The sequence below is a fragment of the Castor canadensis genome, chromosome X (assembly GCF_047511655.1).
Source record: "Castor canadensis chromosome X, mCasCan1.hap1v2, whole genome shotgun sequence".
Taxonomy (NCBI): Eukaryota; Metazoa; Chordata; class Mammalia; order Rodentia; family Castoridae; genus Castor; species Castor canadensis.
Genome location: NC_133405.1, coordinates 80,727,738 through 80,753,710, shown reverse-complemented (window position 1 = coordinate 80,753,710; position 25,973 = coordinate 80,727,738). Strand labels below are relative to the sequence as shown.

General features: G+C 38.3%; 2 protein-coding genes across 18 annotated transcripts in view; both read right to left on the bottom strand.

The window, feature by feature from the left end:
- The window catches only part of Hdac8 (histone deacetylase 8), a 205,237-nt gene extending 198,952 nt beyond the window's left edge, over nt 1–6,285 (bottom strand). For 4 of the 8 annotated variants that reach the window (XR_012444551.1, XM_074063632.1, XM_074063634.1 and 1 more), the window contains exons 1-4: nt 5,822–6,284; nt 5,258–5,310; nt 2,483–2,613; nt 1,437–1,578 (exon numbers count right to left, since the gene is read on the bottom strand). Coding sequence is in view for 7 of the 8 variants with exons in the window: in XM_074063632.1 (XP_073919733.1) it covers nt 1,437–1,578; nt 2,483–2,613; nt 5,258–5,310; nt 5,822–6,046 (551 nt within the window). In the remaining variant the exon portion in view is untranslated. Of the gene's footprint in view, nt 1–1,436; nt 1,579–2,482; nt 2,614–5,257; nt 5,311–5,821 lie in introns of all 8 variants that reach the window. The other 4 variants (XM_074063630.1, XM_074063631.1, XM_074063635.1 and 1 more) reach the window with 1 other exon arrangement.
- Nucleotides 6,286–12,258: 5,973 nt separating this feature from the next.
- The window catches only part of Phka1 (phosphorylase kinase regulatory subunit alpha 1), a 108,479-nt gene continuing 94,764 nt past the window's right edge, over nt 12,259–25,973 (bottom strand). For all 10 annotated transcript variants that reach the window (XM_074063604.1, XM_074063605.1, XM_074063607.1 and 7 more), the window contains 4 exons: nt 20,217–20,387; nt 17,896–17,949; nt 16,013–16,213; nt 12,259–14,471 (listed from right to left, as the gene is read on the bottom strand). In XM_074063604.1, coding sequence (XP_073919705.1) covers nt 14,298–14,471; nt 16,013–16,213; nt 17,896–17,949; nt 20,217–20,387 — 600 coding nt within the window. In that variant the 3' untranslated portion in view covers nt 12,259–14,297. The remainder of the gene's footprint in view (nt 14,472–16,012; nt 16,214–17,895; nt 17,950–20,216; nt 20,388–25,973) is intronic.

Here is a 25,973-nt window from a genome sequence, read left to right as displayed (position 1 = left end):
GACCTTATAAAACTCATTACTAAAACATCTGTTCTCTATTGTCCAAGTAGTAGATTCTAGCAGTGAAGCTTTTCAAGGACTTCGTTGGTCATGAAACCTGTCAGTTGGATGAAAATAATACCATACTGTGCTTTATTGTGAAAAAACAAGTGCTGTTTTCTTTTGACCTGAGAGCACCTAAGAATACCCAGGCCATGGTTGGTCGCAGGAACAACTGATTTGTGAATGATGCACTGGCAGTTACTGCTATAGCTGGTTCCTTTCACTCAGATGGCACACTGATAAATTCAGTTTTAAAATCCTTCTCTCCCAACATGGATTAAGTACTGACATAGAACAAGATGTCAAATGTTGAAGAAAGCCTAGTAGTTCTCATCAGATAGAGTATGTGTTTGACATGCTAACACAAAACTCCAAAAGGACTTTCTCTCTAACTCCAAGTAGCACCTAAGAAGAGCTATCTTGCAAGCCTTTTCGCCTTAGAGAGACAGCTAACTCTATGTTGCTACTTTCCTTAGAGATGGTAGCATAAACTCCCTTCTTGATTACTTGGCCTATTTCCTGTTCTAAATCTATTCTCCTCAATTCACTTATACAAAAATCTGTTTTGCCACTTCTGTCAAGAATTAGCTCTAGGCCAGGCATGGTGGCTCACTTCTGTAATCCCAGCTACTCAGGAGGCAGAGTTCAGGAGGATCATAGTTTGAGGCCAGCTTCCGGGCAAAGTTGGTGAGACCCATTCCATCTCACCAATAAGCTGGGCATGGTGGCATGTCCTTGTCATACTAGCTACGTGGGAGGTGTAAATAGGAGGACTGCAGTCTCACAAAAATGAGAGATCCTATTAAAAAAATAACTAAAGCAGAAAGGACTGGGGGCATGGCTCAAGTGGTAGAGTGCCTGCTTAACAAGTGTAAGGCCTTAAGTTCAAACCCCAGTACCACCAAAAAAAATTAGCTCTAAAATGCACTTCTCCAAGACTCCCATGATTAATTTCTCCCTACTGCTAAGTCTTTTCAGCTTATTTAGTTATTCCGTCAGTGCCATAATCGATAGCCCCAAATTCTAATTTTGTTAATGTTTCTAGAGCTTAAGTCCCCTGAAGACAGGGGAATTTCCAGAAAGCTGAAAAGGAATTTAGAGACTATCTAATTATATCCTTTGCCCTGCCCCTTTTACTGACGAATGGAGGCAAATCTGTCCAAGTCAGCAGAAAAATTAGGTGTAGAGCCTAGTTGTCTTGACTCTCCATAGTGTGCTTTGCACTAAGTTATGCCATCTTCTTCTGTTTCATATGTATCTTTTCAGAACCTTACAAAGTGCCACAAACACATATCTCTCAATAAATGTCAACATGATAAGCATAAGAGTTTATGTAACTGAGAAACTGACTCAAGGAAAGGGTCAGAAAGCAGGAAGATCATTCGTTTCCTTACTTCTTTGCATGATGCCACCCTCCAGACCAGTTAATTGCTACTTTGCACATCCCGTCGATCAGGCATTGGGCAGCTGTGATTGTAGCCCCTCCTACAGCTGCTGCATAGTCAAAGATTCCTTCAGTGGCTGGGCAATCATAACCTGATGGCAAAAACCAAAGGAGTTTATTAAAGATAAACTGGAGAAAGAGGAGGAATATATTGAGGTTTGACAACAACATCCCCTACTAAAAAGCTACTGTGCTAACATCAGCTCCAGCCGTGATAGAAACCTCTCCAATGCAGAGGACAGAAGATCTTAAAATGTTAGAGCTGGAAAGGATAAGTCTTCAAGATGAACTAGTCACAACCTACAGATGGTGAAGCAAGGACAAAAGTGATGCATCTTACCAGTGGTCACAGAGTCAGGCCTGAGAGCCAGGTCTCTTGACCCCAATCTAGTGTCCTTCTACTAAACCATGCCTATTGGCTACTAGCCTATTGGTTTTCAAATGCATCTGTTCAATGAACAATAAGGTGGAAATCTTAGTGAGAACACAAATCTATACTCAAAATGTAAGGTTGCAGGATGCTAAATCAGTTTAGCCAGACCAGATCTGAGTGCTGCCCTGAGGGCCTCAGCGACTGAAAGGTTTTTCCTCCACCTGGCTCACCATTCAGTTTTGTTTAACTCATATGGTTTGCTTGGTTAGTGAGTTCTATGTGGCTAAACCAAGAGACTAAAAAGGACAACTGGGGCTAGGAGTATAGCTCAGTGCCTAGCATGCTCAAGGCATTGGGTCATGCACAGCACCCCTCCCCCCCCCCCACACACTTACACGCAACAGTTAACACACATTTCTTTGGGTTTTTTTGATAGTATTGGGGTTTGGACCTAGGGCCTCATGTCTGCTAAGCAGGCACTCTACCACTTGAGCCACTCCACCAGCCCATATTTCCTAATTAAAAAGTATTAAAATCATTATGTAAGTCATAACATAGGAAGTAGTATAATCTACAGATTACACTACTGTGCATCTCCCATCATTGCCTGGGAAAGACTTTACCTAGCCCATATTCTAGAGAGTCTGGATGGTCCTCGTCACCTTCTTGGCTGACTTTCTGAAGATGCTGCAGATAGGCATCAGTGTGGAAGGTGGCCATCTCCTCCATGGAGGCCACTTTGGGCTTCACTATCCTAATAATAACAAAGAGAGGTGAGTGAGTCAGACCCAGAGTATGCCAGAAGCTGGAGACAGGAGCCAGCAGTCTAAGCAGAAAATACAACTCCTAGCTCTGGTTCCAGTGGGCTAAAGTAATAAATACATTCTGTCCCTCCACTGCACTAGACAGTCTTCAATTCCTCACATTTGAGTGAGAACTCCAATAATGAGAGGCAATAGGGCAGATTTGTCCCTTGAGTTTACAGGTAGGTAAAAATAAGTGAATAATTATCTTGAAGTTAAACAAATAATCAGGGATCCAATAAACTGTTCTATAAGTTACAACTTTCATGAAAAACCAGCAGGCAAAGATAATTTCATCTGATTAGTTGCTAACTGGGCTATACAACCCTTTCAGCTAAATCCTTATTTATTTATTTTGGTTTTGGTGCTGGGGTAGAACTCAGGGCTGAGCAGGTGTTCTACCACTGAGCTAAACCCTCAGCCCTATATATCTTTATTTAAGAAGGTAGATGGGTTATCACACATTCAGAATCTGGAGTCAGAGAACAAGGTTCCCATCCTAACTCTGTTCTTATTAACTCTAGAAGCTCAGGTAAATTAATTGCTCTATACCTAGTTTCCTCATTTGTAACTTATGAGACTTACGTGGAGATTAAAAGATAACATGCAAAAATTCTTTGTGGCTAACTATCATCAATATTCAAGAATAAAATAATGGGAACTTGAAATACAAAAAGTTTATCTACCTGGCCTCTAAAATCTGCCTCTGAGAGGAAGGAGAATAGGGGCAAGATGGTTAGAAATGGGCTTCACTCAGAACTTCCCAACCTATTCCTCACAAGAAGTGACAAATAGGAGTGAATGAGAGAATTAAGGGACCTAACCTAACAACAGGACTTACCACCTCTATACTCTAGCTGCCTATTTCCAGTTTCCTCTTTCTGACCCTATACCCTTATATTCTCTAGCCTTTACCACTGAAAGGGTGTTCTGTGGACCAGCAGCATCAGCATCCCCCAGGAGCATGTTAGGAATGCAGAAATTGAGCCTCACCACAGACCCAGTGAATCAGAATTTGTATTTAAGCAAGATGATTTTTTAAAACAAGATAATGTATCTTAGCAAGTTGATTCATGTACACATTCAAGTTAAAGGACCACTGACCTAGGCCACAGAGAGATACTTGTGTTTTTCATTTTTCTTTTTTAATGTTTGCTGACTAGGAGCATCACCATAAGTTTATCATGCATCAATGATTCTACAGGCTATTGGTAAACCAAAGTGGCCGGGAGAAATCCTATGGTCTAGCCTCAAAAATTAAATATATAACCAAGATCCAAGGATTCTTATTTCTTCTTCAAGAAAACATGTCTACACAAAAGGTGAAAAATTTGTCCCTTAAAATAAAAATTTTACAGTTTCTTGAGCTATGTTTCCTAACCCTAACCCTAATAGCTTCTTCTTCTTACTTTTTTTGTGTGGCAGTACTGGGGTTTGAACTCAGGGCCTTGCACTTGTTAGGTGGGGACTCTACCACTTGAGACACTCTGCCAGCCCATAATAGCTGCTTCTTATAGCACCTTGCCATTTATTTTCTTAAATGTTAAAGCTTGGAAATACTTATTGAAAGCATCCCTACTTAACAAAAAGGAAATTAGTCAGTTATGCCTTTCTTTGATATTTTATTTATAATAATTTTTGAAATGTTAAAAACTTTAATGAAAGACATGTAGTTATTCTGACCAAACATATGGGTTAAATGATGGTTGAAAAACATTCCTGAAGAAGGTATACAAAGCTGGGAGTGGTGATGCATGCTGGTAATCTCAGCACTTGGGAGGCAGAGGGCAGTTCCAGGCCAGCCTGGGCTGTACAGTGATAACCTGTCTCAAACTCCCAAAAAGAAGTTATACAAGAAATGATTTTGTACACTACCTTCTAGGAGATAAATGAAGAATACCACACTAGCTGGTGTTGACACTCATTCCTATGATCAGAAAATGTTCTAAGTAGTCCTTACTTATGACACATGACAGGTTCATAACAGTTGCACTTATAATGACATCAAATACAGAATTGACAATCAATAGCAAGCTCATTTTTTGAAAGAAGCACTTAGCCCTCTCTTGAGTTCTGGCCTGGTCTCAGCAGTTTACCTGGGTCTTGACTTTTCTCTAAGTTTACCTGTCGTAGTGGCAGTAGAATGTCTAAAAATCGTATTTTGAACTCACACCCTCAGATCTGGCTTAAGAAAAACAAAAAACAACCAACCAAACAAAACCCTGAAACAAAACAATGAAAAACCAAATACAAAACAAAAACAGAACACCTCCCAATTGAACACCTTTTTTCTTTTAGACAGGTTTTAGTACCCAAATGCACTCACCTCAAACTCTCTACAAAGCACCTATGGCACCCAACAACAAAGTCCTATTTCTAATGGTAACTGTTTCGTATATGTTTTTCAAACGTTCTTAATTCTTCAAGAGCTTTTGTGGGGTTACAGACAGATTACAAACACTATGAATACTCTCACAAAAAGCTTTTTAAAAGGCACCATTCTCTCTCTCCTTAATTAGCCCCAATGTGAAGCAGGACATTAAGGCTATGGACACCTAGCTCCAAGGATGACTATGTTCAGAAAAGACAACTTACCTCATTTGCTTATGCAGTGCATATGCTTCAATCAGAGAATGTACCATACTGGCCTAAAAACATCAGCATAAAAAAAGAAAGGCAGAACATAGTCTCTTAAAAGTTTAATTCAGCGAAATCCCATCACCATCATCCTGAGCGAAGAAACTAAGTGCTTTGGCAAGCCTCCCTTCTGTTACTTAACAGTTAGGATACACTTTAGACAAAACAAAGTATCAAAATCGCCAAGACGGAAGCTACTGGGTCTTACGCAGGTGATGGAATCTTTCCCCCAGCAGTTTCTTTTCCACGACTTCAGCGGTCCCCTCCTAGTAGAAGCTCCATCCCCTCTGCACCACCCCATCCCCTACCCCGATCTCCACCCCACCCCCACCTGTCCGTTGGACGCCCCACTGCTCTCCTAACCGGTTAGGGAACACTTCCTCCTGGTGCAGCTTTAGGCACCTGACACAGCTGCCTCAATTTCTGCTGAAGATTTTCCCCCAGCCTAGTCTCTCCGCTTCCTAATGCACACCCCCAACCCCCATCTCCAAAGCCCAGGTCTTTCATCCCGACCTCTCTTACCCGTTTGGGAACCTTGGCCAGGGAGTCGCACATGCTGACATACTCAGGACTGTAGATGTAAACGGGGGGCAGCGACGGCCCTACGTCTGCCGGGTCCTCTGTCTCCTCCATCTTCCACTTCCAACCGTCCTGAAGCCACAGTCTGGATCCGACTGTTTTCGGACTCAGTCTGGGCTCTGGTTCCTGCTCCTCTGATCGGCCGCAGCGGTGCTCCCTGGTCAACATTCCCTCCTATTCTTGAGATCGCTGGAGTCACTGTCCCTGTTCCCCATCCAATTGAGGGAATGGATGGGCCTTCCCAGATCAGAACCCTTCATTTAGTGACCACAATTCGAAAAGGGGGGCTTGGCAGATATAAAAGCTCAAATAGCTGCCAATTAGGATCGACTTTTTATGGCACAAATAAGTACGGTCAAAACTAACCATCCTTGTTGCCCTACGGGGCCATTTGAGATGAAGTCAGACCAGCTTCAGAGCATGCTGGGAGATGTAGTTTTTAAGGGCTTGGGTAGCGGAAGAGCTGAGACTGAACATTAAAATAGCCGCGAATTTGAGTTTTAGCGCTAAAGGAAAAAAAAAAGGAGCCTCAACTCTTTATTGTTTCGAAATGCACATATAACCATTTAAATGTTTAAAGGCAGATACAATGTAGCCACCTCGAGCCCACCTCTCCCCAGCTACATACATCAGCTGTCTATTCTAAAGATGGGCTTTTGGGGGTGGGGATTAATTAATGATACAAATTATTTGAAAAGTTTACACAGTAAATTCTGTGCAGCAAATTTAGTTCATTGTTTTGCATTATTCTCCGTGTAAGAGTTAACAATCTCAATAATTTACTCTGGCAAATCTGATATCACTTTCCCAAGAGACTGTCCAGTATTGTGGAAATTGCTTGGTAGATGCTAATCAAAGCAATAATGTCAAATGTCCTCCTTGATGTTCATGTGATAGGAAAGAAGCAGGATATTTTCAGTGGTGTTTGGAAACTGCAGATCTTCCCTCCCTCCTTTTTTTTCTACAGCTAAACAAAGGTTAGGGAAATGTTCAGCCTGGGTGTGCAGGTCCAGTTAGAGTAGCCTGAGGCAGTTTTAGAATTATCAGTATTGGGGTTGGTGGAGTGGCTCAAGTGATAGAGTGCCTGCCTAGCAAGCACGAGGCCCTAAGTTCAAACTCCAGTAACCCCCCAACAATGGAATTATCAGCATTTCCGGCTTCCTAGATGCCCCTGTGATCTGATACAAGCTGGTCAATGCCCAGATCCACAATTCTCACACCAATCCCCAAGTCAATATCCATAACTTCTTTAAAATCTGGCTTGCTTTCTGTTCTTTAAACGTTTCTTGAGCACTGTGGTGTACACTTTGGATATATCATCTCACTTCATCTTTTGACAGTCCTTTTAAGGAGGACATGATATGCCTGTTTTACAGATGCAGTTTGGAGACAGAAAATAACTTCAAGTCACACATTTAACCAGAAAAGCAGCAATTCAAAATACGGTCTGCCTGACACTGAAAGTGTAAATCTTTTACTATATAAACTTTATTCCTCTCAGATGACTTTCTGTTATACCTAACTTTTTTCAACTCTGTTTGGTATCTCAATACTTAGTATTCTGGAAATTTTGGGGTGTATATGCATGTGTGTGCATACGTGTGTTATGTATTCATTCTCTAACTAGAATGACACCTGTTATGCTTCTTTTATATCTTCCCATAGCAACTATTTCAAAGTTCTACAACCAGTCACTCATCAAACATTTGTCCAGCATTCAGTAAGTGTTGATCACCAATACAGCTGTAGATTCAAAGATGAATTACAATCTGATGTGTGCTCTCAAGGAATTTGCATTATTGTACAGAAGACTGGGCAAATGCACAAAAAACCACATGTAATGCAGCGTCAGATACTGAATGTAGGGTGCTTTTAGCTTACTTTAATAAATTGCTGGGCATGGTAGTTCATGCCTGTAATCCCAGCACTCAGGAAGCTGAGGCAGGAAGATCAAGAGTTTGAGGCCAGCCTGGGCTATATAGCAAGACCCTGTCTCAAAGGACCAAAAATAAGAAAATAAATAAATGTACAAACATTACATACTTAATACCTGGTATTCAATAAATGGTAAATAGGACTCTCATTCAGAAGTGTCTGAGGTCTTAAGAGTATGTACAGGAATATCTGTGAAGAGGGGAACCAGAGGAGGGCATGCTGACTAGAATGAGCAGCATAAGGGAAAACAGAGAGAACATTTCTAGTCTAATTTAGCTCAAGGGGCCAGATCATGAAGGGGTCTGAATATTAGGCTAAAGAAAGTAGATTACATTCTGTGGAAAATGGGAAGACATTCAGACAGATTTTTTTGTGTGTGGTGCTCAGTACCAAGCCCAGGGCATTGTGCATGCCAGGCAAATGCTCCACCACTGAGCTACACCTCCAACTGTTTAGCTAGAAATATTTAAAAGTTCTACAACAGCACTGTATAGGAAAACTGGTCATTGAAAGACTAGAGGTGGTGAGTGCCATAACTGTCCCGTTAAGAAGTGATTGTTTAAATTAGGGTAATGGAAGTAGTAACAGAGAAAGAGAAATAGTGCACAGGGTAGTTTCAACAGGACTTCCTTACTATTTGGATATTGGTGAGAGGGAGAAGATGAAAGAGAGTCACTGACAACTTTAAATTTAAGCTCTAGGTGAAGAGAAGGCTAGTAGTACCAATATAAGAGAGTAAGGGCTGTGGTGTAGCTCAGTAGTACAGCATACGCTTAGCATATGCAAGGCTTGGATTCAAGACCCAGTACAGATAAACAGAGGCAATCAAGAGGAAGAATTCATAGGGTAGGACAGAATGGGCACAGGAATCTGATGGAAAAGGTGTTAAAAAGTGCCGAGTTTTGGGCTGGTGGAGTGACTCAAGCAGTAAGAGAGATCCTGAGTTCAAACCCCAGTGCCACCAAAAAAGGAAAAAGTATTGAGTTTCATTAACCAATGGGTTAAGAAACTGCATGATATACACACACATGCATACACATGCATGCACATACACACACACACACACACACATTTTCCACATAAATAAGTCTTAAGAGTGCAGAGAGCCAGGAGAACATGGCTTTCTGTCCTGGGGTGTATAGTAGTCACATACAGCAACATTGTCAAAACCAAACTTCTGATTTTCCCATCCAAGTCATACCAACCTCTATTCAGTTGCCTAAGCCAGAAATCTTGGAGTTATTTGTGTCCCCTGCTTTCCCCACCTGTATCAAATCTATAACCAATATCCATCATTTCTATCTCCAAGACATGCCTTAAAAATATACCCACTCTTCTTCTCTGCACAGCTACTATCCCAGTCTGGGTACTATTATCTCTGGCCTGGACTTTCTATAATATCCATCTAGTCTCTTCTTCTACTCTTGCTGCCCTACAACCCACTCTCCTTGCAGCACCAGAGTGAGCTTCTGAAAAAACGTGAATTGGATTGTGCCATTAAAACCTACCTCACACCATGGTGAGAATTGTTGAGCTACAAAGAAGTAATTTTTGAAGATTCCTATTTGTGGGCATTTGAAGGAAGAAAAGATACAAGAAAGGAGGTAAAAAGGAAATAGTTGGGTTAAAACAAATGTAGTATATTTTCCCAGAAACCAGGGGAGGAGTTTCAAGAAGGAAGAGATAACATCATCAGTAATTGCAAAAGGGTCAAAGATCCCTTTCCCCATTAGAAGCTCACTGGTGCCCTGGGGTGGGGGGAGGTAGGAGAGGAAGCCATATTGTGAGGGGTTAAGAAGTGAAGCCAACACAGTTAAGTGTAGCTTATTTGAAAAAAAAAATGTGATTATGGAAGGAAGGGGCTAGTCTATCAGCCTGAGGAGATGTCAGAGTCAAGCACTGTTTTTAGGATGAGAGAGAATTGCACATGTTTATAGACAAAGAGGAAGACGTCTATGGGGCTGTAGGGGTTGAGTGAAAGTTGAAATAATGACAAACCAGCAGTGTAAGGAAGAAATGAGTCTTGTCCTAGGCCTTCAGGGATAGGCAAGGAAGGAACAGGGCAGGAAACAGACCAACTGACACTCTAAATTCTGAACTATAATGAGATGAAGTGGAAATGAGTTGTTTGAATACTTCAGCACCTGAGCATTGCTTCTATACTGGAAACAGTATCCTAGTACAGAATACAACGTGGCAAGATGATTCAATTGTAGAAAAGGGCAAAATGTTGCAGAATGCTCTGGAATTGGCAGCTCATTTCTAGCAAATCTTAAGAGTAGCTGCACCCTTGCTCATGATTAAGACAACACAAATTATGTTGTAATTCTCTAACCTCTATTTTACACAAGCTTAATACCTACATGTTCCTGAAAATGAGAAGAAAATCCTTTCCAAGGAAGTAGATTTAGTCAGAGGACTTCAGAGGAAGTAGGTTGAAGCTGGCTCTAAAACTTGCTCAGGTGATGACCCTGAACGATTACTTGACTTGTGTTTGAACCTGCAAGGTCAGGTTGGGCTAGGCCACTTTTTGGCACTCTCCCCTGCTTCACTTTCTGGCAGAAGTAGGAGGAAGGAAAAGCACATACATTAAAAAGGCACTAGTGGGCCAGGCCTATGGTGCATGCCTGTGATCCCAGTTACTCAGGAGGTGGAGACAGAGGGATTGAGGTTTGAGGCCAGCCCTAGAAAAAATTAGGGAGATCCTCTCTCAAAAATAAGCCAGGGTTTTATTGTGCTATCTTCATATAGAATTATCACAAAAGAACCCCCTTAATGTATGCTAATTAGAAATAAAAATTAAAAAGCCTGTTGTGGTGGTACATGCTTGTAATCCCAGCTACTCGGGAGGCAGAGGTAGGAGGATCCAAAGTTCAAGGCTGGCATGGACAAAGTTAGCATGAAACCCTATCTGAAAAACAAACTTAAAAAAAGCAGAAGAACTGGGGGCATGGCTCTCAAGTGGTAGAGTACTTGACTAGGCAGTATGAGGCCCTGAGTTCAATTCCTAGTACTGCCAAAAGAAAACAAAACCCCAAAACAAACAAGAAAACCAGGGCACTTATCCCTTTGGCCACTTTCTTTGCTCATTTCACAATCTGCCCACTAATGTTTCAACAGACTGACCCCTGTTCTCACTTTACCTTCTAATATCTTTTCCTCAGAGTATAGTTGTTATGGATGTGAATTCTAGGGTCTGCATGGGTTTAAGTGCCATTTTTACCATGTACTTGCTGAATGACTTTGAGCAATATGTTTCAACTGTCACTGCCTCAGTGGCTATCTCACATGTTGACTGTAAAGGTTAAGATAAGATGGCCCGGGCTAAATGCCTGTGTAACAATGTCTGGTAAGCACTCAAATATTGGTTGGTTTAAAAACCATTATGCCAAATATTCCTTAATATTTTTGGAAAGCCCCATTCACTGTTATTTTTACTCCCCTACCACTACTGAAAGAGTACTACTAGTGGTCTGAGAAACAAATCCTTGGCTTTGAGGTGCAGTCTTAAATCAGACTTCTACTAGATATAGGGCCATATTATCCAAACTGGGACACTTTTGAGTGAGCGAGAGTGCTATTAATAGTTATGCCAGGAGGACTGAAGGTGTGGCTCAAGCAGTTGAGCACCTGCCTTGCAAGTGTGAAGCTCTGAGTTCAAACTCCAGTATTACTAAAAAAAAATAATTATGGCAGGAAAACAGATGAAGACTGTCCTGGGCAAACCAAGACCTGGGGTCACTCAAATTAAATAGAAAATTAAGACTAAATGTGAAAAATACTGTGTTTATCTCCATTGCATCAGTATAGATACTAGGTGCTTGGTAAGTACAAAAACAGATAAGGTTTTGTGAGCTATGGCTAAGAATGCCAACGTTTCCCCCACCGGTTATATAAAATTTCCAGAATGTAGTAAAACTGAATTAACCAGGATAAAACTATAGAGACACTGTTCAGCCTTGATGGATAAACCCCCTCATTACAGAAATTGCTAGTGAATGTTATGAACAAGATTATGCTACATATTTATAATACTTAGGAGAACAAACTTTTAAGTTCCTCTAGTAATTCAGAAGCACCATTTGTTTAGAAGTTAAATGCTGAGTAAAAAAATGCATCTTATTCTCAGAACACTTTCCCTAAAGACTTCAATAAGCCTGTTAAACTTAGTAAGCCTAGTTTGAGTGATTATATATCACAACAACAAAACTATGATTCTTTACATATACTGTATTTCTAACATATTATGTTTCTGCCATATAATTTCTAACATATAATGTGTTTCTAACAATGTATTTAATATTGTTCTAATTTGACCCAATTAGTGAGTTTTGACTATACTTACAATTAAACAGAGTATGTAAAGTCATGAAATAAGCTCTAATCACAAAACAATATAAAGCTCTAATCACATACAAAGTTTTGCGCACTGGCACCAGACATGATTTAATTGGAAAGTCTTATTCTTTATTCTATTTTCAAAACATAAGTGCTTTTTAAAAATCCAATATATCTTGTTAGTATCACACACTCAAAATGATCAAAATACCAGTAGAGTTTTCTGAAAAGTTGCTTTAAAAGTTAAATACCATTGTCTGGGAATCACAGTGACAGTCAATTTAGTAAACCCAGAGAAACACAGCCATAAGTGTCAGTTCAGGCAAATGAGTGCAGGAGGGTGACTTCTATCAGTGGCAATCCAGATACACTTCCTGTGACTGAGGTATACTTATAGCCAGTGAAATGAGGAATAGTTTTAGAACAGGTTGTACATTTTCTTCAAAAGTCATCAGAAAATCATGCAATGAGAAAGCTACTTACTGTGTATTTCCATTTATTCAGAGAGGTACCAAAAAGGTAAACTACCCTCTCTTTGTTTCCACCACCTGTTTTCTATCACTCTACTGTGTTCACTTATTTAGTACATTCATAATATTGTCACTGGTTTTGTAAGAAGTGTTTAGAGTCTGCCACCCCACCCATCCCCATTCCTGTTCTCTAGAGAAAACTTAGTAATTGAAGGGAAAGGAGGAGATTCAAGTAGGAAATTATCTGAGTGCAAACAGGGAAATAAGCAGAAATAAGCAGAGTTTTTATCAACAAATCAGAAGAAGGAAAAGTCTTTGCCAAGCAAAGCTTCCTATACATGGGACTAGAAAAGAGGACTGAAGGTATTCTTCTACCTCCTTCAGTGTGTCAGCCTGAGGCCAGTCATGCCCCTCTTTCACATGCAGTATCCATATTTATATGATTACTCAGTCCATCAAATGTAGATACAGACAGAAATGTCAAAACTACTTAATGCTACTTAACTACTTAGACACACACAGGTGTTTATAAGAAAGAGCTATATGCCCACAGACACCAAGATATGCAGGGATATGAACACTAGAATTAGGAAATGAAAATATAAGTGAGAGAGTTTAAGAATACATGTGGAAAGGAAGGAAGGGGGTTGAGCTGGTTGGATGTCATAGAAAGTATGTAAGTGAGACAGAGAAAAAAAGTACAAGAAAAGTAGAGCAGCTACAGCCCGAACTGTTCAGTTTTCTGTGTTGAAGACAGAGGCTTCAATTAATCTCGGTGTCATGTGTGGGCCCCCTCTTCAGAGGCAATAGTTTGGTGCAAAAGGCTGTCTGCAGGGAGCCAATCCATGTCTGATGCTTTCTCAGCTCCCTATGTGTAAGGAACTGTCCACATATCTTCTTGCTTTTCCCTTCCTCTCTGGAATTGGGCTCCTAGCTCTATTTCTCTGGGTTATTCTACATGGTCTGCTCTGAGAAGCATGAAATCTTCATAAGATATGATTTCTAGTATTAACATAGAAATCTTTAAATATGCATGCTGAGCTTGCATTTTCTGATATTTCAGCCCAAAGAGTAGGCACTGTGGACAGATACAGAGAGGAGACAGTAATTCTACACAAAACTATTTTTATCACTCAAAGTGAGGCAACCTGTGAGTGAAGAAGGAAATCACGATCTGGTATTCTCTTTTTCCTAAGAAAAGGCACTAAGAGTAGATATTTTCAATCTATGGCAGTGTAAAATCCAATTTACTGTCTACTCACTTGAAATAATGTCCCAAAGCACCCACCATTTATATACACAATAAAACTACATAAAAGGAAAACCAAACTTTAGGAATAAGTTATTATTGATACCTGCTCCCCAAGTAGGAGTTAGAAAACTAAGTTGGTAACAGATCTACAGAATAAAAACACATGCAAACTTTTATGAACCATGAGAATATTAGAGACAATGAATGAAGGACTGGTTGAGTTTATGCACACCGGAGGTGTCTCCAGGTAAGGGTTTTCTTCTTCTAGAGCAGTCAGGGTGTGGGAAAAGTTCTTTCTTATTGGGAGGAGTGGGACAGGAAGGAGCAAAGGGAGTGATCAGGCGTTAACATTTCGGTTCCATGCAAAATCAACGCAGACAGGGACCAGATGTTGAAAGGCTCCCAGCAGCCAGCACCCAAAACCTCACTGCATGGCACAGATGCTGTGGGGCAGGAACTCCTGCACGTAGGTGGCAGCTGCCTTGGAGAGGTAGGTCATGGTGCCAAACCTGCCACTGGGTGCACTGTCATATAGAAGAGTACATATGCCAGATGCGGGATCCTTTGCCAACATGGTATCATCTGCGCCGAGAGTTTTCTGTTTGTTTTTTTTTAAGGGTGGGAAAACACAGAGGAAAGAAAAAATTACTAATCCTACTAAGTAAAATCTTGATTAGTATAATTCACAGCCTCCTTCTCATCAACAGTTGGCCTCTAAGCTGCTAATCCAGGAATGGACGACGATTATGCACAAAAAGAACATGAGTTTCTATACATGCATTTGTCACCAGACCCTCAAATTATGTGAAATATTTAAAAATTATTATAAGTTAAATATGCAGTGATAGTTAATTAAATAAGTCATACTTGTTAACAGAAATGTTGGCACTTACAAATTACCTCAGTGGGACTTTGATCTGACACCTTCCAGTATTACTTATTTCAGCTTGTACCTTTTGTTTGATCACTATTTCTTTCTAAGCCAACTTAATTCAAGAAGATCATATGATTTCTAAGACTAGTCTATGCCTGAAAGGGATCACATTTTTTTGATACCAGGCTGACAATGATCTAGAATATTTAAAATTAGGACTGTCCTAGGAACTCTTGGGTACTTTTCTTTTGCATCCCCTCACAGTGGCTAAGAGAATAAAACACTTGTTAAATGTTTTGAAATTTTCCTGTGGACAACAACACATGCCCCGCACCTTATGTGCTCCTATTCTTAGGACATTTGGAACAGTTTCAAGAAACAGTTTGCATTTTTTAATGTAGTTAATTTCCTGGTAGACTTTTCAAGAAAGTAAGAAAAATGTAGAAATAAAAGTTTCACTTTGGTATTTTCCTATAAATAGTAAAGCAAAGTAACCAAAACCAAACCTTCTTTGTTCCTTAATAGTCCAAAACAGATATGCTACCCAATAGTGTCATTAAGTCCTTAAACCTAGAAAAAGCACTGTGATCAGGAATTGGAAATTTGATGCTAACGCTATGCTTCAGGGCTTTTCAGGGAAAAGCATAATACCTCTTAAGTTCCAGGCAACTTTACCATCTAACACAAAGCACAAAACATATGGGATGGGGAAAGACAGATAAACAGAGGTTAGATTTGATCAGTGTAAGCTGTATACATGTATGGAAATTTCACATGGGAAATTTTCTAGTAGATACACTTAGTCCATGTTAATCAAAAATAAAATGAAATGAGATCAGTGGTAGAATGCCTGCCTAGCATGCTTAAGGCCCTGGGCTTAATACCCAATACAAAGAAAATAAATAAAGTTTTTTTTTTTTTGTATTGGATACAGGTCTTACTACATTGCCCATGTTGCACAGGCTGGCCTGGAACTTGGGATCCTCCTGCCTCCACCTTCTGAGTGCTGGGATTACAGACATGCACCACCAAACTCAGCTTAAATAAGATAGTTTTTAAAAGACAAAAAACCCCACATATGGCAAAAGAAAGAGGTTGTCTTACAGCCCACTTCTTTTGCAATAGAGTTTAGAGCCACTAAAAAGGGAGCTCAGAAAAGAGATATGAGAAGAGGGCACAAGAAAGTGACTTCAGCTTTGTGAAGAGCTTGGAATGCAGTCAGCTTAGTGTCAATTCTCCTTTGAGAAAACCACAGATTTACCTACCTGTTCTTGAAAGAACAAATCATTGGCAATATGCACTATTTTTTCTACAGCAATGATGCTTCCAATGCTATGAATTTCAATATCTGCCAGCATGGTGAGAACAAGGATGGCTTCAACCAAAAGCTGGCGGTATTCTGGCTGAGGTACTCGATTCAGGACAGATTCCACATGGACAGAGAATTTAATCTCGCCTGGAGTCATCTGTGATAAAGTAAAAGAAAATCAATTCCTAGGAGCCCATTGCCAGGAACATCAATTCCCTGCTCTGAAAGGCAATAAAAAGCCCTGTAGCTGTGAGCATAGCTTCACTAAGCCCTTTAGTGTAATGGAGTAAACTAGTTCAATCTTTATGGAAGGCATAATAGGAGTCATAAAAGTGTCAATGCCCTCTAACCCATAATCCTATTTCTGGGAGTTCATCCTAAGAAAATATTTCAAGAGAGGAAAAAAGATTTATGTGAAAGAGTGTTTATAGTGGCATTAGTCAAAGTGTAAAATTAGAAGGAATCCAAACATGGGAATTGTTGCTTAATAATGGCGTATCATGGCAGAACAACTTAATGAATTTTTATGAGACTATTTAAAAGAATAAATCTGATGAGTGTGGATAAAGGAAAATTTAAGTAGATGCTAAAATTGCATGTATATATTTGATTAGAACTATATAAAACATTTATGTACTGTTAGAGTAAAATGGGCATTAAGAAATGTAAAGTTGGGGTTGGGGCTGAAGCTCAGTGGTAGAGCACTTGCCTAGCATGTGTGAAGCCTTGAGTTCTATTCCCAGCACCAACAAAACCCATAAATAAATAAAAATGAATAAAAAAGAAGCATACAGTTATTAGAATGAAACAGATTGAGGCATACTTCTTGGTAAGATTCCATTGAGTTTATACTCTAGAGAGGCAATGTAGATTTGGAGTCTAGAGACCTGGGTCCAAGTCCTGTCTTTGTCAGTTATGAGTTATATGACCTTGGACAATTAATCTAAATTCATTTGCTTACCTATAAATTGGGAATGACAATCTCTTCTTAAGTATCTCAATATCTGTATTTAAAATCAAGCTAAATAATGTAAAAGTGCTTTGAAGACTCATAAAAGTACTAATCAGGTATGTACTATTACTAATTCTATTAACAGTTAAATATTGCTTAAATGCAGAGAAAAGACAAATAGGTAACAAGTTCTTATTACAGAAAAGGCCTGTAGGCAACGTAAAGGCCTACCTAAAGCATTACATTAATTAGCTTTTGGTACTGGCACCCCTAGTACAGCAAAAACCCCAATGTTTTCAAGAACTTTCTATTGTCCAATTTTATTACTCCTGGCTTGTTAATAAAAAAGAATAAAAGCATCTGATATTCTATGTTTGTGGCTCATGGCAATGTTTTCCAACCATGGTTATATATCAGCATCATTCTACAGATTAAAAACATAGAGATGTTCAGGCTCCCTCCCTAGAGATTCTAATCCACTAAGTTGGAAATGGAGACCAGGTTACTCCAACATATAATTAGAACTCAGAACGACTACAGGCCTATAAGCATACTACTAGAGAAGGTAGGAATGAGAAAGATGGGGGAGGATAGAAAAAGTCATTTATTCTTAGATTTCTACCCCTTCTGCCCTCTCCAACTCTCACTTAACCTCAATAAACTAACTTATAAACCATTAAAAGAAGTTGTTCTTATATAGTAATATATAACTATTCTGTAATATTTCCTTTCAATTTTTTAAAACACCATTCTCTCCTTTCTTCAAAAACACCATTCTTTCTCCTTTCTTATACTCAGTTGGTATAAAAAAGCCTAGATCTGTTATTTTGAAAAATGACCAGACAGGCAAGTTATCTGTCATACAAATGTAAAAGACAGAACCTTACCTCCCTAGTGGTTGAAGAAGGAAGAACAAAACCTTCCACAGAAAGTCCATGACACTGCAAAGCAGAAAAAACATGTCATCACCAGGGATGGGTAAGGAGAGACTTCATATTTTTAAGTGTGCTTCACAGGGTATATGCTGAGTAATCACAGGCCAGCAGGAGGCACTGCAGCCCATGTACCCCTGTCATCAGGTCATGATTCCTAAGTTCCAAGATGCAGGGTTGGACTACAGAACATCCAAAGTTCATCCACCACTTAGAGGAATGGGATGGATAGGGAAGATCTGCCTTCTGTAATAGACCAGCCCCCAAATTCAAACTACCTAACCAGATATCATGCTAGGTTCCACAGTAATCAGAAATAGGCCTTCAGATAGATTTTTAGGCTACAGGGAGAACTGAAGATATGCATTTATTGGATATAGACCACTACTACATGTTGTGGTTCCACATCAGTACTCATCCTGCACTACTTTTGCCACAGTACCTATTATATTTTAATACTCTGGATGCTTTGTTTCTTGTTTATTATTTACAGTTTCTCTCTAGTAGAATATAAGTCCCATGAGGACAGAAGTTATTGTCTGCTGTTTGTTGTGTGTAAAACACGTAAAACAGTGCATGGTACACAGTTGGTGCTCAATAAAAATTACATAATGGTATTTTATCTTCTCCATCACTATCAACTCAATTATTAAAAAGCAATGGGAATTGATGACTTAGCATTTTAGAGTCTAAATAAATCAAAACACTATATATATTAAACACACACAGATAAAGATTCTGATTCAGCAGGTTTACTGACTACTAAACACTCTCATCCTATGTTCCATATACCAAATAAGTCTACAGAGAATTGCTAGTCTTCAAACATTATGTGCAAAATTATTATGCATGTGTTTTGCCTCTTTCATTAAGATTCCAAGTCCAGGTTTTGATTCTGACACAACATATCCAATCTTTCCAGTCAGATTTAAATGTTCCTTCTCTTGAATTCCTGTAGCCTTGTAGGCACCTTTATTTCAAACTATTCTGATCTTAGCTGCTTTTTAAGAAGGTAACCATAGATTCAACTCCTTAATGACAAAGAACAAAATACTTTACATAGTCCTTACATGGGACAAATCAACACTTAATAATGCCATAATCCATTAATAATTAGAGATGCAAAATACGTATTTGTCACAATAATGTTAAGTTGAAAGAAAGGCAAGTTCTAGGTACTCTTTGGAAGGAAGATTCCCTAGACCCAATAAACTAAGGAATCAACTTTTTCAACTTTTGCAAAAAAATCACCTGATTCTGTCCCTGGAAGAGTGTCAGTGAGCTGAGGGGAAAAAAAACCCCAAAAAACAACATTGTGAAGGCCTGGACAAAGTAATTTTCATGTTCTTTTTTTTTTAAGGGCAGAGAAAGGAGATTTATTACATGGCCCTGGGAATATGGGAACAAGCACAGCACTCAGCCCATTTTCAGCCATCTTCAAATCTTCAGGTTTTATCAAGGACAATGAAGCAAAAAGTGGCACTCAAGGGACTATACGAGAGACCTATGAGAAAGCACAACAATCTTCCTGGCCCTCAAAAACTGTTACCACAATATTGATGTCATGTGTTACATGCCTTTGAAAGAAAACAAATATTGGCCATACCAAGAAAGTCTTTAGGTTAGGCATAGTGGTACATGCCTGCAATCTTAGCACTTGGGAGGCTGAGGCAAAAGGATTTTGAGTTTGAGGTCAGCCTGGCTACATAAGGAGACTCCATCTTAAAAGAAAACAAGTAAGTAACAACAATAACAAAAAAGAGTCTTTGAACTACTAGTATCATTATGGCTTTGCACTTGTTTAGAAGTTTTCATCCAAGAAAAAAATATATAAAAGCTCCTTATACAATCTCCTCAGATGCTACATTTGTTTTACTACAGTGAAATGTGGTTATCAAAAACACATAGCTACACATAACATTTATAGTTTCCAATAGCTACAAAGAAAGTGAGCTCCTTAGCATCAAATCATTTGAGTAACAGCAAATGTATCACAATGTCCCACAATTGTGCAACTATTGCTCAAAATAGAAAGTCATGATTTTAAAACTTGAATTTAGAAATAACACCATTGCAACAATGGAAACATACTAAATTGTCAGTAATATCATAGTAATAATTCAGTAAGTCATTTCATTTTTATTTTTCCTTTTGGGTTTTGTTCATTTGAGTATACGATCTTTATATAATTAGTGATGTTATATTATATTTCAGCCAAGGAGACTGAGGACTTCAAATGGAAAAATAAAGAGAGAGCAACAATGTGTTATGCTCACCTTCTGCAAAACTTTCCATACTTTTTGATAAAATCCAATTGGGACTCTATTCAGTGCTCCATCCAGCCTTCTCCGGCGCTGCCATTGACCTTGACGACTATCTCTAGATGTCTGTTGATCATATGTGCTAGGAAAGGACCCACTACTTGAAGCCACACCAGTTCCAGGGGACTTGGGAGAAGGGGAGAAGAAAGAACATTAAATCAAAAATGATCTGTTTCTCAGAAAGTACTGCAGCACAATAAACAATAAACATATTGCAGAATTATTAAAAATAGCTAAGATAAAGAGGTAACAGAAAAGCTAGGAGACATATATATAGCTAATAGTATTGTATATTTATACAATTATTTTAGAAAGCAATCTGATGATATATAAGAAGGACCATAAAGGGCTGGAGGCATGGCACAAGCAGTAGTGTACCTGCCTTGTAAGCTCAAAGCCATTTCAAACTCCAGTACCACCAAAATTCCCCCAAAACAAGAAGAGTCATAAAAATACGGATGACATGAGACTTTTTTTTTTTTTGGTGGTGATACTAAGGTTTGAACTCATGGTTTTGCTGAGCCACGCCCCAGCCCTTTTTGTTTTAGTCATTTTTCAGATAACGTCTCTGATTTTCGCTCAGGGCAAGGCTCAGACTTTTCCTAACCTCTGCCTCCCACATAACTAGGATTATAGTTGTGTACTACCATGCTCAGCTCATTCCTTGAGATAGGATCTCACTAATTTTTTGCCTGGGCTGGCTTCAAATCACCATTCTCCTATCTCTGTCTCCCAAGTAGCTGAGATGACAGTCATGAGTCACCATACCCAGCCAACATAAGACATTCATAACTGTCTCTTTACCTCGTTATCTCTGTTTAACTTCTAGCTGGTATATGGCTTAGTTTGTTGCTCTCATGAATCATAACACAAGCCTCAATAAATTTAAAAGAATTGAAGTCATACAAAGTATGTTCTCCAACCACAAAGTAATTAAATTAAAAATCAGTAACAGGAAGAAATTTAGGAAGTTTTACAAATATATGAAAATTTAACAACATACTCCTAATAACTAATGAATTAAGAAAAAAAAATCAAAAGGAAAATTAGAAGTTCTCTGAGATGAATAAAAATGAAAACACAATATACAAAACCTTATTGGATATAGCTAAAAGCATATAGACAGAAAAAAATTTATGCTATAAATGACTATATTACAAAATATTATAATCTCAAATCAATAATCAAACCTTCCACATTAAGACAGCAGCAACGACAACAAAGGTCAAAGTAAACTGAAAGCAAGCAGAAAGGAAGGAAATAATAAAAGATCAGAGTAAGAAGAAATTAGAGAGTAGAAAAACAATACAGAAAATGAATAAAATTTGTTTCTATGAAAATATGAACAAATGGATAAACCCTTAGCTAGATTGACCAAGAGAGAGGAAAGAGAAGACATCAATTCTAACCTTAAAAAAAAAGGAGCATAAAGACCTACCATCAGCAGCCATAATGCTAAGAAATTATACAACTTAGGTGAAATGGACAAATTCCTACAAAGACACACACTACCCAAACCAATTAAAAAAACAGAAAAATATGAATCACTTAACAATAAGTAAACAGATCAAGTTAGGAACTTCAAAACTTCCTACTAAGGAAAACCCAAGAACAGGTAACTTCACTATTTAATTCTACAAGATATGTTAAAGACAAATTAACACTGGTTCTTTACACTCTTCCAAAAAAAGAGAAAAGGAGGAGACACTTCCCAACTTATTCTTTGAGGCCAATATTACATCTCAGTACCAAAACCAGACAAAGACATCTCAAGAAAACTGCAGTCCAATACTCTTTATAAACACAGATTTCACAATCCTGAACAAAATACTAGCAAGCTGAATTCAACAATATATTAAAAGGAATATATTTCATGAAGAAGTGAGGATTATTCTAGGAATTTTAGGTTTTAAAAACAGAAATATCAATAGATGTAATATATTATGTTCAACAGAATGTAAGATAAAAAACATATCTGAATAGATGCAGAAAAACTTCAACAAAATTCAAATCTTCATGATAAAAACATCCAATAAGATGAGATCAGATTAGAACCTCATCAATCAAAAAGTTTGATTTTTTTCTTCCCAAAATGTAGTTTCTCCCCTACAATAGAACAAGATAAGGATGACCAATCTCACCACATATATTCAGCACTGTAAAATTGTTCTAGCCAGGACAATTAAGCAAGAGAAGAAACAAAAGGCATTAGGACTAGAAAGAAAGATGTAACACTATTTCTATTTTAGATTACATTAACTTGTATATAAAAATTCTCAGGAATTCCTTAAAAACAATACAACTAATAAATGAGTTTGGTAAAGTTACAGGATTTAAGATCAACAGCAAAAATCAATTATATTTCACTTGAACAGATATTTCACCAAAGAAGACATGTAAATGGTCAACATTTATATGAGAAGGTGATCAATATCACTTATTATCATGGAAATGAAAATCAAACCACAATGAGATATCACCTCATACCTGTTTGGAATGGCTATTATCTACAAAAAAGCTAACAAACATCAATGAGAATATAAAGAAACTGGACCTATACACTGTTGATGGAAATGTAAAATGGTACAGCCATGGTAGAAAACAGTATCTGAGGTTCATCTGAGATTCCTCAAACAAAACAAAACAAAAGAAAAAAAACCAAAAATAGAACTACCATGTGATATAACAATCCTACTTTTAGGTATTTATCCAAAAGGCTGGGGGCCCTGGCTGGGAGAAAAGTGGAAGAAGGAGAAAGCCAGCTAGCATAAGCGTCTGCCTCTGCTTCCTGGCTGCCATGATATGAACTGCTTTGCTCCACTAGACCCTCTTGGCCACAATGGGCTGAAACCTCAGTGAGTCAAAATAAATCTTTCCTTTCTAAAGTTGTTTTGGTCAGGTATTTGTCACAGTAACAAAAGTCTAACTAACACACTATATGATTTCAGTTATAAGAGCTATCTAGAATAACCAAACCCATGAAAGTAGAGAGTAGAATGGCTGATGCCAGGGATTGGAAAGAAGGAAAAATGGGTACTTGCTATTCAATGGGTATAAAATTTCAGTTATGCATGATGTATAATTTCTAGAAATCTACTCTACAACCTGATAACTGTAGTTAATAATACCACATTGTACACTTAAAATTTTTAAAAGGATAGATCTTATGTTTAAATGTTCTTACTATAAGGAAAAAAATCAATTGAATTCCTGAACAGTAGCAATCAACAATCTGTCTGAAAATAAAACTAAGAAAACAATTCCACTTAAAATGGCATCAAAAGAATAAAATGATTAGGAACAAATTTAACAAGAAGCACAAAATATACTCTCAGTAAACTATAAGACATGTTGAAAGAAATTAAGTATTTAAATAAATGGAAAGAAGTTCATGGATAAGAGGATTTAACACTGTTAAGATGGTAATTCTCCCTGATCTACAGATTTAACACAATCACTACCAAGATCCCTACTATTTTTCCCTGTTTTCCCAGAAATTAACGTGCTAATTGTAAAATTTACTACAATTCTATTGTAATCAAAACCATGTCATATGGTATAGAATAAACATGTAGATCAAGAGAATAATATTTGGAGTTCAGAAGCAAATCATTATATTTTGGTCAATGAATTTTCAACAAAGGTGCCAAGAGAATTAAATGAGGAAAACAGTCCTTTCAACAAATGGTGCTGAGACAATTGGAATCACATACCAAAAAATGAAATTGAACCCTAGTCTCACACCATATACAAAAATTAGTTTCAAATAGATCATTGTGCAGAAGAGTCAACACAGCAGGCCAGAATTCCTTCTTTTCTTTTTTTGGCAATTCTGGGGATTGAACTCAGGACTTAATTGAGCCACACCTTAGTCTTTTTGCTTTTAGTTTATCAGATAGGGTCTCATGCTTTGCTCAGGCTGGCTTCATACTGTGATTGTCTTACCACTGTCTTCCAAGTAGCTGGGATTACATATGTATGCCACCACACCTGCCTTCAGAAATATTATTCTTAGAAAGGTCTGCTTATAGAGTTGGTCCTTGGGTGGCATCTGGAAAGTTGGATTTTAGGAAGGGTTCTACCATTCCCAGAACTGATAACAGTGGCTTCCTGTGCCTAAATTGGTATATAAATACTATGGTTTCACCCTATTTAGCTATCTTAATCAAACAAAAATGTCTTTTTTTTTTTTTTACAAAAGTGGAGAATAGGAAGGCAAAAGAGGTCCTGTCTGGGGGGTTGGTACCAGTGCGAGGGGAGAGGATATAAGGAAAAGGTATAGGAGGGTGAATATGGTGGAAATATTATGTACACATGTAGGTAAATGGAAAAAAGGGACCTGTTGAAACTGTTCTAGGAATGGGAGGAGGGGGGATAATGGAGAATGATGGAGGGGGTGAATTCAACTATGACGTATTGTAAGAATTTTTGTATATGTCATAATGTACCCCAAGCATAGCAATAATAAAAAAAAAGACTATAGTTTATGTTGAACACCCACTTTCCTTCTGAGAGTTTGGAGTTTTGGCATGTGCCAGACAGAGTTGTTTATATGATTGGCTCTGAATAAAGACTCTGGGTGCTGAGTTAATGAGCTTCTCTGGTTTGGCAACGTTTCATACATGCTGCCCCAAGTCATTGCAGAGGGAACTAAGTGGATACTGCATGACTCCAATGGGAGAGTATTCTGAAAGTGTGTGCCTGTTTTCCCTGGATTTCACACAGTGAAACTTTTCCTTTTACTGATTTTTTTTGTATCTTCTTATAATAAATCAGAGCTGTGTGACTCATGTGTAGAATACTAAGACTCTTCCTAGTGAATCACCAATCCTGGGGATGGTCTTGGGGAGTCCGTACTCCCAATACAATGAAAGATCTAAATGTAAGAGCTAAAACTATAAAATTAGAACAAAAATAGTATTGAATATTTCTAACCTTGGATTAGGTAAAGTGTTCTTAGATACCACCAAAAACATGGGCAAGAAAGGAAAAAATAGATTAGACTTTGTAAACATCAAAAAGTTTTATTCTTCAAAGAACATCATTAAGACAGTGCAAAGGCAACTCACAGAATGGGAGAAAATATATGCAAATTATATATTCTATAGAGGAATTGTACATAAAGAATTCACAACCCAACAATAAAAGATAAATAACCCATCTGAAAAACAGGCAAACACTCACACACATAATCCCAGCTACTTGGGAGGCAAAGATAGGAGAATCACGATTCAAGGCAGCCCAGACAAAAGTTAGCAAAACTATCTCAAAGAACAAGCCAGGCATGGTAGAGCACATCTGTAATCCCACCACTGTAGGAAGTAAAGGTAGCAGGATCAGGGACCAAGGCTGGCCTTGGGAAAAAGCTTGAGACCCTATCTGAAAATAAGTAAAGCAAAAAAGGCTGGGGTGTGGCTTGAGTGGTAGAGCAACTGACTAGCAAACGTGAGGCTGAGTTCAAACCCCAGGGCTGCCAAAAACCAAAACAAAAAGGATCTGAGTTGACATTTCTCCAAAGAAGATGAACAGGTGGCCAACAGACTCATGACAAGATCCTCCACATCATTAGCTACTAGGGAAATGCAAATCAAAACCCCAATGAGATACCACTGCATACCCATCAGGATGGCAAAAATAACAATGACAAAAGGGTTGGGGAGGATGTGAAATTAGAACCTTCATACATTGATGATAGAGATGGAAAGTGGTATA